The sequence below is a fragment of the Mytilus californianus genome, unplaced genomic scaffold, assembly GCF_021869535.1.
Source record: "Mytilus californianus isolate M0D057914Y unplaced genomic scaffold, xbMytCali1.0.p SCAF_4, whole genome shotgun sequence".
NCBI lineage: Eukaryota > Metazoa > Mollusca > Bivalvia > Mytilida > Mytilidae > Mytilus > Mytilus californianus.
The window spans coordinates 97093957-97109123 of NW_026262690.1; the positions used below are offsets into that span (position 1 = coordinate 97093957).

Sequence of the window (15167 nt, forward strand, 5' to 3'; positions counted from 1 at the left end):
TATCTATAATAATATTCAAGATAATAACCAAAAACTGCAAAATTTCCTTAAAATTACCAATTCAGGGGCAGCAACCCAACAACAGGTTGTCAGATTTGTCTGAAAATTTCAGGGCAGATAGATCTTGACCTGATAATCAGTTTTACCGTATGTCAGATTTACTCTAAATGCTTTGGTTTCAGAGATATAAGCCAAAATCTACATTTTACCCCTATGTTCTATTTTTAGCCATGGCGGCCATCTTGGTTGGTTGGCGGGGTCATCGGACACATTTTTAAAACTAGATACCCTAATGATGATTGTGGCCAAGTTTGGTTAAATTTGGCCCAGTGGTTTCAGAGGAGAAGATTTTTGTAAAAAGCTAACGACGACGACGACGGACGACGGACGCCAAGTGATGAGAAAAATTGAATCATACATTCATCATAGTTTTCTCGTTTGAATTGTTTTACATTGTCATTTCGGGGCCTTTTATAGCTGACTGTGCGGTATGGGCTTTGCTCATTGTTGAAGGCCGTACGGTGACCTATAGTTGTTAATTTCTGTGTCATTTGGTCTCTTGTGGAGAGTTGTCTCATTGGCAATCATACCACATCTTCTTTTTTATATTCCTGTTGATATGCACATCTACATAGTATGTACTTATTATCTACAAAGTTTCATGAAATTCTGTTGTGTGGTTTAAGACGAGTTGAGATGACAAGAACAGGACTGACAGGCGGGTCAAAAACATTATACCCCAAGTAACTTTGTTACATGGATATATTATTTGGTCATTGCTCATTGTAGTTTTTTTTCCCCATTACATACATAACCACATAAACCATCAAAGCAACATGCCTCTTAACTATTTATAATACATATTTATTTCAAATTGTATTGGTTCTTTGTACCACAAACATTTATATATATAATCAACAAAGTAAATCATTTCAATGTTATATTGTATATATTTTCATTATCAAGTGCATTAAATAAACTAATATTCTTCCAAATCTTTTTTACTTTATAAATGTTAATTGTACAATGTTTATTTTAACTGCATCCAATACTCCAATGATCCTCTGCATCCTATACTCCAATGATCCTCTGCATCCTATACTCCAATGATCCTCTGCATCCAATACTCCCAATGACCTCAGTCATTTGCGAGTTTATTGATTTTGCCAGTTTCTAACACAATACAAAATTGTTGTTGTGAACTTTCAAATAAATCACATAAAGCACATGCTGTAGTTTCCTGCAACCATTAATTTTATCATATGCTTATATGGAATAAAATACAAACAGTCTCTTTATTCATTCCAATAAGACTTGTACTCCTATACTTAACAACAAATCACTGAGTCCTGTAGAAATACTTTAATGAAAACTTCTTTCTTGCTCATTCATGATCATGACATGTTATGACTATATCAGCACGAACATGTCACATTTTAACATGACATACATGTGTATGGTAAGTTACTCCTGCTCCAGTCTAAAACTAACAAGTTTATCTGTTAGCCCTAGATATTATATAGAATTTATAATAAATTCAAATCATATACAATGTTTTATTTGTAATTATATACATTTAATCATCACTTTATTTTACTGGTGATCAATTATTCATATAGTTATATAATTAGGGATCCTATACTTTCAAGGGAATTGACTGTTGAAGAGCTCATTGTTATAATCATTAAAATAAACAAAACAAGATTTTAATTCTCAAATAATTTGAAATATAAATAAAACTTTCAAAATAGTTTTTATTGCAAAGTCAGGCTGTTTGTAAACAAAACTACATCTCACCATTTAAACATTTTTCTATAGGTATATTAAAGGTGCAAAATAATGCAAAAAAGAAAATAAATAGTTCTGCTCCTATTCAAATCAACAATATTTTTTATAAATTTAGAAATAAGAAGATGTAGTATAATTGCCAATGAGAATTCTCCACTAGAGACCAAATGACGTAGAAGTTCAACTATAGGTCACCCACCGTATGACCTTAAACAAAGTGCAATAAACCCATAGTAAGCTATAAATTTCCCAAAATGACAATTCAAACGAGATAACTAATGGCCTTGATTTATGTACAAAAAAATTAGATGAAAAACAAATATGATATACAGCAAGAAACAACTACCCCTGAATTACATGCTCCTTACTTGGGACAGGCGCATACAGAATGTGGAGGGGTTACATGTTTGTAACAACCCTCCCCTAATCAGAGTGTAAAATTTTTTAAATATTTTTTCTACAAACTAAATTCAATCTGCATTCGTGAAATGCATATCTATCCTGTTACAATACTTGATCAACCATTAAATTGTTTCTCCATATGAATATGGAACTTTTCAGTGATGATTTCAAAAGCACAAAGCATCTTAAAATTGAACGCAGGATGTTTCTTGCATAACAGTGTAGAGAAGAGAAAATTCAAGACATTGAGTGAAAAAAAATTAAGTGTGTACCATTTTATCTTGTTACAAATAAATTTATTAATGACAACAATATTATTCTTGTAAAAAGTGCAATTACATGTTGGAAACCAAGACCACAGAAGAAAAACATTATCACTGCATAAAAGGGAGCAGTTATTTCACAACAGCATTAAAAAATTTGTCTATCCTGTTACTATCGTTACAGTAACGTGATAGACAATATTTGACTGAAACGTCTTCAAAAACCATATAACATATTTTTAACAAATAATGAAATGTTTAGTTATTTGAACTCATTTAAAGGTTTCAAGGTCCTTCTCTTCATAATTTAGCACATACAAAATGCAATATTACTGTAGGTAACAGGATAGACAAAATGGGTAACAGGATAGAACATATTATGCATGGTGATATAACAAACAAAATGACATAAGTAAAACAACATACGATGGAATTACTTGATGTTGGGTTTAGAAAGAGAAAAAAAGTACTGAACATTATGAATTGCTATCTCAGACTAATGTTTAATAACATCTGAAAACCATTTTTTTCCAGGTATTTTTTGGTACAAAATGGGAAATTGACAAACAATCTATCAATACACAGAAAGAAAATATAAATAAGTTTTGTTCTTGAAAACTACCATATGGCCAAGAAAATCAAGACTTTATCTAAAGAGCTGAAAACTCCTTTTGAATGTGGCAACAGGAGAGACAAAACGTTGCATCACCTATCAAAAATGTTTCAATATATTATTTTTTGACATTATTAAGATTGTATTTTTTTATATATTGTTCCAAAAGTATTGTTTAATTTGATTTTGCTCATAAAAGGGTGGTTAACTTTTATTCAGTTTGCAATTTCAAAATGGAACATTTTTTGAAAATTACCCATATATGTAAAGGGATGTTAAGTTAATACTATTTCATAAATTTAAACATCTCTAATTTCTGAAATGATTTATCATAAGAATTTCAACCTCTTTCAGACAATTTTGCTATATGATGTTACATTGTCTTTAAATTGTAATTTATTAATTGATTAAATGTATAATTCAAGACTAAATATAGAATAAAAATATAATCATGTTAAACTTAAATGTTATGGAAAAGACTGAAGTTACATTACAATATAATCATGCTGAAACAATAGCATGATTAAAACAAGACATTACACGAAATATGATAAAAATCCCTGAAAGCTATATACATTTATGATAAGTTTACAATACAGTATATTTCTATCTTGAATAAATTAAATTTGTCTTACATAAAACATGTTTATTATCAAATTATCAAAAACTTAGGAATTTCTTCTTAAAGAACAGAGAAATATTCCAAACAAAACACATAAAATATGTTTATTATCAAATTATCAAAAACTTAAGAATTTCTTCTGAAAGAACAGAGAAATCTTCCAAACAAAACAGAAATAAAAATATCTAATATTTGTCTCACTGCACCCAGGAATTACATATCTACAATCTACCAAGCTTTTTACATCTCTACTCATGTCGACTAAGCTCTAGTCAAAACTTCCTAAAATCATTTCTGATAGCAATTCCTCTTTCCAAAAGTAATAAGAAATACAATTTATATGTTCATCTATCAATGAAGTTAACATTATATCAAAATATAAAGTGCATCTATAGGCACCTCAAAGTGTATACACAATGGATGAAGATCCCAACCCTTTTGTATTTAATGAGGAATCGAAAATTGAAATTGAATGACAACACACAAGTACAACAACAGCTGTAACATATCTAGAATCTCAAGGTAAATACGTAATTGAAGAAGATACTAATCCTTCTGTGTTTTATATGGAATCGAAAATCGAAATCAGAAGGTGATACAAGAATACATGAATCTAGCTTCTCCTGGTATATACATAATGGAAGAATGTACCTACCCTTATGTGTCAAAAATTCCACACTAATACAGCTGTTATATACCAAGATATAAACATTTTTACTATTTCCAGGAAAAAGCTATAACCTCTAAGCAAATAATGTAACCATTAAATATTAGTACCTAATATATGTTAATCAATTCAACATTTACATAGATTAAATAATTGAAAACCAAGTACCATTCAACTTAAAAACTAATCTATGAATAACAGCTTTGCAACTTGAACAATGCAGAATATGCAAGCAATGACAACACCCATAAAATAGACTAAAAATCAAATCATACTTCAGTCATAATTCATGGAAAGTTGCCACTGATGCAGAAAAGAGGTCTTTTACAAAAAATTCCCATAAAACAATCCAAATTTCAAGGCCAAATTAATTATACAAAATTTTGTTTTTTCTAAAAAAAAAACCATTTAGCATGTACTTGCTAGCTTATGAATTACATACTGAATTTTTTTAATGATATCCTTGAAAACTATAGCAAAAAAGCAATACCCCTTCCTGACCCCAGTTCAAGTGATATAATTTTGGGTTGTTGTTTCATATAGATGTCCTCCTGTCCACCATAGTCATTTTTTTCAATCTACAAATCAATTTCAGTTTTCAGCAATTATGAGCAACACTTTGTTTCATTCTGATTTATATCGATACATTAAAATATTATCAAATATCACCCATCGCCATTCTATCTTCCATATAAAATATCTGACGATTATAAAGACACTACCTTTAAAATGACATTAGTTTATCTTGTTAAAGTTATATTCTTTTATTCAATTTATATACATTGAATGATGTTTGTTTTTCAATGCTTAATTTATTTTCTTTGCTGTTTAGTAGTTACTGGTTACTATTTTTTTTAAATACATAATATAGATTTGTACAACTACGTCATAAGCCTATATATGTCAAATTTTCACTAAAATTATATTCTGATAATTTTTTTTTTGTTATATAGTCAGACATAATGTTTTTGTTTCATATGACCAAATGGTATTTGTATGATCAGATGGTATTTATATGATCAGAAAGGTTTTTTTTTTCAATATGATCAGAATGGTGTTATATGATCAGAGTATACTAATGAAATAGGCCCCCTTATTTGTCATAGTTGTGATAGCATACTTTTTGTCAGCAGGAAGACGTTTTTATTTTCTCAATTATGTAATTAATTAAAATTTTAAAATTTGGCACCACACTAGTGTCAACATTTTAGTAACTTGGAACTGATCTTTTTTCCGATTGAACTGAATGAAATTGTTTTTATCGTAATTACACCTTACACATGTATACTGAATTTTGATTGGTTAATAACTAGTGTTTGTTTTTTTCATGAAATTTCTTTTATAAGATGAATATTGTTCATATCATATGGTCTCCATGGGTATATGCCCAAGGATATGCCTTTTTTACTCTCTCTTTTGTGGTATTTGCCAAAACATAAACGCTTTTATTTAAAAATCTAGGCAACTTCCAATCAACTGTATGCTTAATCAAAGTTTTAAGTTTTGAAGAGGGAGAATAATGGAATTGAATTTGGAATGTTTAACTTAACCATCGCTATTGATATTTGGTGTTATATAACAGAGATATCATGTTCATGAGTGCCAGCCTGGAGAGGAAATTTCCATCACCTAGGAGCTAAGAGTTTTACCTTCTCTAATAATGATATATATTTGTTTTAGGAGTAATATTGGTGATGAATTTCATTTGTTATTTAAATGTTCTGATCAAAATATTGTTGTTTTAAGGGAAAAGTTTCTACCAAGCTACTACACAGTGAATTCTAATTATAAAAAAATGGAAGGTCTGCTTTCAATATGTAATGTACAACTGTATAAACGACTTTCTGTTTTTATCAAAAACATTGCAAATATGTTCTGAAAATGTTGAAAAACATATTTGTATATTATTGTTATATCTACTATATGCTATATCTATATTATTGATACCACATGTTTACTCTGTAATGTTTATGTAATGCTATTATTAATGACCTCATGTTACACATGTATCTGTGTCTGAGTGTTCAAATAAAATAAAAAAAAAAAAGATTTGTAAAAAGCCTAATAAATAAAACTGTAAATAATAAAAAATAAATAATAAATTAAATGAGGTAGATTGTAGATATGTAATACTGTATGTAATAAAATGGTATATAAAATAAGAAACAATAGATTTTCCTGTTACTTATCTGTTATTACAAATAAATCATACCTTATACATAAATAATTTCCAGAAGAGGCAAAGATAACCATCTCTTACACTTTAAATTTATTTATCTATTTCTATCAAGTGAATTCTGACGAGATACACTTGTTTTTATATAGCCAACACTTTTTTTAACATTTCTGTTCAGTCAAATATTTAACGTTAAGGGTGCTCAGAATATTTTTCAGATAGTTCAGTTACTTAGGCCACACCAATTTGATTTTTAGTTCTTCGGACAAAAGCTCCAAAAAATATGGGGCGAGCGAGCGAAATTATTTTGATTGTATTTATTTCTTGAAAATGAGTTTTGTTGAGGCGGGTGCTCTACAAGTGGAGCGAGCGGTATAATTTTTTTTTAATTGTGCGATTTAGAATATTTGTACATGTTAAAACTGGGTTACTTGTAAGAAAAAGGAGGATAAACATGCTCTTATGCATATTATTTAAATTGATGTATTTGTGCCTGTAGTACAGTCTGTACCATACCCAACTTTTTGGTTCGCTTTGGTTTTGTATAATTTCGATTATTTTCGTCAAATAAGCTTCGACTGCGTGAATTTTCATTTTAATGCATACATGTGTATATATTAAGGAAGCATATCAGATGCAGTTTAGCAAGAGGAATTATGTTAGTTAGGTAAATGAAATGTGTTGAATACAATTAAAATATGTGTATGTATTCCAAAAAAATGCCTATGAAAAATATTAAATATCTTTTGATATAGTTGTTTTCATTATATGGTAATGATCAGTGTTTATTAGCTGCTTGACATCCAGTTGGAACTATTTATCAATAATAGGATCAACATAATGAGTGAGGTGAATATTTCAACAACATTCTGAGTAAGATAATTATATTGCTATGCATGTAGATCTCAATGTATTAAAACATTTAATTCCGCTGCAAATGTTTGTACCTGTCCTAAGTCAGGAATCTGATGTACAGTAGTTGTCGTCTGTTTATGTGGTTCATACGTGTTTCTCGTTTCTCGTTTTTATATAGATTAGACAGCTGGTTTTCCCGTTTGAATGGTTTTACACTAGTAATTTTTGGGGCCCTTTTATAGCTTGCTGTTCGGTGTGAGCCAAGGCTCCGTGTTGAAGGCCGTACCTTGACCTATAATGGTTTACTTTTATAAATTGTTACTTGGATGGAGAGTTGTCTCATTGGCACTCATACCACATCTTCCTATATCTATTCCCTTAGAATACATTTAACCACATTCACATGCATTATTCTGACTTAGCAAAATACTTTTTCCTTTTGCCCCTGAAACCTGCAATTAATGTATTTCAAACTGGAAGTGGTTGCACCAATAACACGTCATCCCTAATTATTATAAGCATGCCAATTCCAATACCACCACTTTGGTCTCGAATGTTGGAACTCTTAAATTTTCCCTTACAAAAGAGTTCTGATTGCATGTCAATAGACTAACAAGGGGATATGGAGTTTTCATTAAAATAAGATAAATCTGTCATTTTTCAAAAACTCATGTGAATTTAATATTAATTTCATCCAAGACAGATAGCTCTAGATATCTATGTCTGTTGTAGTCCGAGATTACTCTGACGTCCAACGGCTGTTTTGCCAGACAAGCTGGGGCCGTGGGACAACAGCCCCCGCAACAGCCCCCCATCTTGTCTAGCAAACAGCTATTGGACGTCGGAGTAAATTTTATCTCGGACTATGTCTGTTGAAACAATGATCGGGGATGACAATGGTTCTAACAAGTACTGATGTGATCGTGGTCATCTAACGAAAGATTTTTTAGTTTTGTCTCCTAGAACAGGTAAAACGAAATGCATTTCAAATAACTGTGTGTTTAATAACTACGTGTCCTCGGCAATGATCTGACACAACTTCATGTTGGCATCCCGATTTTTGACCTTTTATTTACAAATCGATTTATCACACGTGCGTTTGAATCGCTCGGAGCAATATATGCACGAGAAAAACGTCTAAGAGAAAAAAAAATGTCAAGGATAAACTAATTTTGGAGCGGCATGCGGCCCAAAAATTGGCGGAAGCGGTAATCATTTTTTTTTATTGAAAAGTCAATTTCTCCAAAACAGGAGCGGGAAAATCCAAAGAACTTTTAATCAAATTGGTGTGGCCTTACAAAAACATTTTTAAATGTCAGTGCCAGGTCCAGAAGAGGTGGATATATGAAGCATTTTACATTCAACCTTGAGCATTTATACCATCATTATCCACAATGACTTTAATGAAGATGGTATCATCCTTCAGGTATGTTCTTGTTTCTAAGACAGCATGAGAGACAAATAATGGACAACCAGATGCTATATTCATGTCTGATGTAGGTCTTTTGAAACTGGTACTGGTAGGATCTGGTCTGAAGGTATCAGAGACATGACGAGCTCCAGCGTCCTGATCCAGTAGCAATAAGGTGACTTTTTGTTGGAAGGGCCATGGTAACAATGCATCATATTCACCTCTCATCACTACAAAGAAAAGAGATAGGTGTGTTCCTTTTCCCATCCCATCTCCATTTAAATATAACCTGGCACACATTTTGTAGCCAAACCTACTGGTGTAAAATGGTTGACTGTACAGAGATACAGTGCGACCAGAAATAGCTTCCTGTTTACGTCTTGAGTAATCCCTTATTTTCCACATCAGTATTCCACTGTAGCTGGCAGTTTCCAAAACCTGGAATCTGAGATCTAGTTCTGCTAATCTGATGTCTTGTAAGCCAAGCTGTCTATCATGTTGTTGTATCTGAGTAACCAGTGGACCTACAAAAAAATTGTAAAGGGTTCAACCAAAACCCTGTGTCCTACCTGCAATTAATGCTGTCAGTGTAAAAGTGTAATGTTGACTGTAAAAAGAGCTCTTTATCAGTTCAATATGGAGACATTTTTTTTTAAATCATATTTTTTCCTCAAATTCTATTTCTTGATCTTGAAAAGGTTTCTGTTGAAGGTTCATAACATGCCATGAAGATTTGACAGAGCTATTGATGTCAAAAAATTAATCCAAGACTGTATCTAAATGTAAACTGCTCCCAAACAAGAGCCTGAATTGCTCACCTGTAATTTTTTGCTTAAATCTTTTATCAATGATTATTTTTGCTTTTCAATATATATTAATGAATGGCTTAAAACTTCCATTGAAATGTTCTTTGTATCTGTCATATTTTCTTCAAAATCAAAGAAATGCATTTTTTTTGAGATATAAGCCAAAAATTGCATTTTACCCCTACGTTCTATTTTTAGCCATGGTGGCCATGTTTTTTATGAAACAGAAAATAAAACACAAACTTTATTCTAGATACCCTTAGAATCAATCAGCTTAAGTTTGGTGGGAATTGGTTCAGTAGTTTCAGAGAAGAAGATTTTTTAAAGTTAGAAAACATAATAAACAAATTGTGTAAAATTGTCCTTAAAGGGCAATAACTCCTTAAGGGGTCAATTGACAAATTTGATCATATGAACTTATTTGTAGATCTTACCTTGCTGAACATTTTTGCTGTTCACAGTTTATCTTTATCATTAATAATATTCAAGATAATAACCAAAAACTGCAAAATTTCCTTAAAATTACCAATTTAGTGGCAGCAATCATGGGTTATCAGATTCAACTGAAAATTTCAGGGCTGATAGAACTTCACCTAATGAACACTTTAACCCCCATGTCAGATTTGCTCTTAATGCTTTGGTTTTTGAGATATAAGCCAAAAACTGTATTTTACCCCTATGTTCTATTTTTAGCCATGGTGGCCATGTTATTTGACGAAACAGTAAATAAAACACAAACTTTATTCTAGATACCCTAAGCATCATTCAGCTTAAGTTTGGATGGAATTGGTTCAGTAGTTTCAGAGGAGAAGATGTTTGAGATAGTTTACACCAGACGGACGACGACAGACGACGACAGACGCAAGTGATGGCAAAAGCTCACAGTTCCTTTGGAACCGTGAGTTAAAAAGGAATGTTTATTTATCAGTAATATACAGGAAAAGAAAAAAATACTATCAAACTTTTTCTTGTTGGACCATAAACTAGTGGGCAGGGCCTAGAAATGGTCAACAAACTGAGAGATACAGACAGTAATGTAACTTTATAGATAAAAGAACAGAGTTCCAATGTTCCCCGCGTTGCACAAATTTTATATTTCCAAGGGGCATAACTCTTTTAAAAAAATGGGGACTGTGTCCATGGGACACAGATGATGCCCCCGCTTGCAAATCATATAAAGTTATAAAGGGACACAACTGAAGAACGGTAAAAGTGACACTACCCAAATTGTACTTGATCTGAGTTTTGTGGTAATAAGTATTGTGTATAAGTTTCATAACATTTGGTTGAGGCAAACTTAAGTTAGAGAACGGAAACGAAAAATTCAGCAATTTTTCCATTTATAAATGGGAATAACTCTAGAACAGTAAAAGTGACACAACCAAAATTCAAACTTGATCTGTATTTTGTGGTAATAAGCATTGTGTATAAGTTTCATAACATTTGGTTGAGGCTAACTTAAGTTAGAGAATTCAGCAATTTTTCCATTTGTAAAGGGGCATTATTCTAGAACGGTTAAAGTGAAGCCACCAAAATTCAAACTTGATCTGTGTTTTGTGGTTATAAGCATTGTGTATAAGTTTCATAACATTTGGTTGAGGCAAACTTAAGTAAGAGAACGGAAACGAAAAATTCAGCAATTTTTCCATTTGAAAAGGGGCATAACTTTAGAACGGTTAAAGTGACTCCACCAAAATTCAAACACGATCTGTGTTTTGTGATAATAAGCATTGTGTATAAGTTTCATAACATTTGGTTGAGGCAATCTAAAGTAGAGAACGGAAACCAACTTTGGGACGTACGTACGTACAGACGGACAAGGGTAAAACTTAATGCCCCAAACCCTACGGCAGGGGCATAAAAAAGTCAATCGGTCACCACTATAAAACTTGTCTGAGATATTGCTGATATTAACCTCTAGTATAAGTTTTATAAAAATCTGGCAAGAATTGTACCCACGAGAGCGCTAACGAGGCCATTTTCCATAAATTTGATATTTCCAAGGGGCATAAAAAAAAGTCGATCGTCCACCATTATAGAATTTGTCCGAGATATTGCTGATATTAACCTATAGTATAAGTTTTATAAAAATCTGGCAAGAATTGTACCTGTGAGAGCGCTATTGAGGCCATTTTACATAAATTTAATATTTCCAAGGGACATAACTCTTTTGAAAATAGTCGATCGGCCACCATTATAAAAACTGTCCGAGATATTGCTGATATTAACCTATAGTATAAGTCTTATAAAAATCTGGCCAGAATTGTACCTGTGAGAGCACTAACGAGGCCATTTTACATAAATTTAATATTTCCAAGGGGCATAATGTTTTTTAAAAAAGTCGATCGGCCACCATTATAAAACTTGTCCGAGATATTGCATATATTAACCTTTAGTATAAGTTTTATCAAAATCTGGCAAGAATTGTACCTGTGAGAGCGCTAACAAGACCGGACAGACACTAGGTCACATGGTATTTCCATGTCCCTCGCAATGCGTTACGCGGGGACAAAAATAATGTTGTCTATTGTAAGTAGTTCCTATCAAACAAACTAAAGCAGAAAACTTTAGAAAACTTAACATTGAAAATTGCTGATTAATTGAAAGTCAATAGACCATGACCTACAGAGACGGGGAGTCCAAAATAGTCGTCAAACTGATATGTACTGATAGTAATGCAGCTTTATAGAAAATATCTTTGATCTATCACAAGAAGTTCCTATCAAACTAACTTAAGCAGAAAACTTAACAATTATTGAATTCATCGCCGCCATGAAAAGCACAATCCCAACTCGACTTTCATCGCAGGCAAGACAAAAACTGATTTAATTTTTTCAGTAAAATATGGAAAAGTGAAAATATATTCTCAATTTTGCTCTGAATACTGTCTTTTGATCATTAAAAAGCTTCAGTCCAAGTTTTGTAAAATTCCATGAAGGATAAAGCTGATGTCTTCAAAACTGTAACATTAGACTGTATCTTTATGTTAACTTAAATAAAATGCTTCGCCGAGAGCAGCCTGATACGATGGAGAGGTTGAACCCTGAACAGTTTGGGCAAGTTTGGACACAATATTCAAGCTTGATACTGTCTGAATTTGGATTGTGATCAAATTTTTGACATAATATAGGTTTCTGACACAAAATAAATGTGGTCAAAGATCTAAAAAATTTGAAATGGGACATTTAATTTGCCTAGAATGGTCTGATATCCAAAATCTAACAACATGGTTAGATTCAGCATATACAAAAAAACACCAAAAATTTAATTTTAGTTGAAATCAAACAAAGTTTAATTTTGGACCCTTCAAACCTTAATATGGACTAATTTGAAAACAGGGCCCAAAATAAAAAATCTAAATGTTCAATAAGATTCAGCATATCATAGAGCCACAATAATTCAGTTGTTTGATGAAATCGAACAAAAATTTCCCTTTGGACCTCAATGTAGACCAATTTGAAAATGGGGCCAAATATCCAAAATAGTAATACAAGGTTAGAACCCCCAAAAATTAAAGACTTTAAATTAATCCCATTGAAACTGGTTAAAAGATTTGTATTTATTTTCAATTGAAGATTTCTTGCTATTGCGCAATACTGTGCAATTGAAGATTTCTTGCTTTTGCGCAATACTGTGCTATAAGTTTCTTAACATTAGGTTCAGGCAAACTTAAGTTAGAGAACGGAAACAAAAAATTCCGTAATTTTTCCTTTTGTAAAGGGGCATAACTTTAGAACGGTTAAAGTGACACCACAAAAATTCAAACTTGATCTGTATTTTTAGGTAATTAGCATTGTGTAGAAGTTTTATGATATTTGGATGAGGTTAACTTAAGTTAGAGAACTGAAACGAAAAATTCAGCAATTTTTCCTTTTTTTAAAGGGCATAACTCTAGAACAGTTTAAGTGACACCACCAAAATTCAAACATGATCTGTATTTTGTGGTAATAAGCATTGTGTATAAGTTTCTTAACATTTGGTTGAGGCAAATAAAGTTGGAAACCGGAAACAAAAAAATCTGCATTTTTTTTCATTTATAAAGGGGCATAACTCTAGAATGGTTAAAGTGACACCACCAAAATTCAAACTTGATCTGTGATTTGTGGTAATAAGCATTGTGTATAAGTTTCATAACATTTGGTTGAGGATAACTTAAGTTAGACAACAGAAACGAAAAATTAAGCAATTTTTCCATTTGTAAAGGGGTATAACTCTAGAATGGTTAAAGTGACACCACCAAAATTCAAGCTAGATCTGTATTTTGAGGTAATAAGCATTGTGTATAAGTTTCAAAAAATTTGATTATGGCAAACTAAAGTTAGAGAACGCAAAAGAAAAATTAAGCAATTTTTCCATTTATAAAGGGGCATAACTCTAGAACTGTTATAGTGATGCCACCAAAAGTCAAACTTGATCTGTGTTTTGTAGTAATAAGCATTGTGTATAAGTTTCAAAACATTTGGTTGAGGCAAACTAAAGTTAGAGAACGGAAACCAACTATGGGAAGTACGTACGGATGTACAGACGGACAAGGGCAAAAACTTAATGCCCCCTCCGCTACAGTGTTGGCATAAAACCCCCCCCCCCTTTTTGACCCCCTAGTCGTATAAAAACACTAAGTCCATTTAACAGTAAAATATGGATGAATGAAAATAAATAGTTTTCAAAATTTTGCTCTGGATACTGTCCTTTGATCATAAAACAGCTATTGTCTAAGTTTTTTTAAACTCTATGAAGGTTTAACAAAGTTAAAAAAAGAACTAGAGGCTCTCAAGAGCCTGTGTCGCTCACCTGATTCTACTTTGGTTTTGGAAATCATGTTAAAATAGATTAAAATCATAACAGATACCCTAATAATGAGTGAGGCCAAATTTGGTTTAATATTGGCCCTGTAATTTAATAAAAAATCCTGGTGGCCATCTTGAACAGTAAATCAGCATCAAAGTAGACCACTTCATCAGCACCTCATCAGAAACATTTATGCCATGTTTGGTTTCATTCCATTCAATGCACCTCTAGCAGAAGCATTTGTATGTATTTCCAATAGGGTCTTATGTTTAAAGGAAGTCCCCCGGCTGGGGGCCATCGTGGATGAAGGATCAGCTTCAAAGTAACAACACTTTGTCAGCACCTCATAAGGAACATTCATGCCATGTTTGGTTTTAATCCATTCAGTGGTTCTCTAAAAGAAGACATTTGTATGTATTGTCCATAGGGTCCTTTGTTAAACACTGTCCCCAGATGGTGGCCATCTTGGATGATGGATCAGCTTCAAAGTAACAACACTTGGTCAGCACTTCATAAGGAACATTCATGCCATGTTTGGTTTCATTCCATTCAGTGGTTCTCTAAAAGAAGACATTCGTATGTATTTCCCATAGGGTCCTATGTTAAAATAAAATGCTCCGCAGGGCGCAGCTTGATACGACCGCAGGTCGAACCCTGAACAGTTGGGGCAAGTATGGACACAACATTCAAGCTTGATACAGCTCTGAATTTGGATTGTGATTAAATATTTGACACAGCATAGGTTTCTGACACAGAATGAATGTGGTCTAAGAACT

General features: G+C 32.2%; 1 protein-coding gene across 2 annotated transcripts in view; it reads right to left on the reverse strand.

The window, feature by feature from the left end:
* Window positions 1-843: 843 nt before the first annotated feature.
* Window positions 844-15167, reverse strand: part of LOC127698948 (TNF receptor-associated factor 3-like) — a 127104-nt gene continuing 112780 nt past the window's right edge. For both annotated transcript variants that reach the window (XM_052202726.1, XM_052202727.1), the window contains exon 11: window positions 844-9321. In XM_052202726.1, the coding sequence (XP_052058686.1) occupies window positions 8747-9321 (575 nt within the window). In that variant the 3' untranslated portion in view covers window positions 844-8746. The remainder of the gene's footprint in view (window positions 9322-15167) is intronic.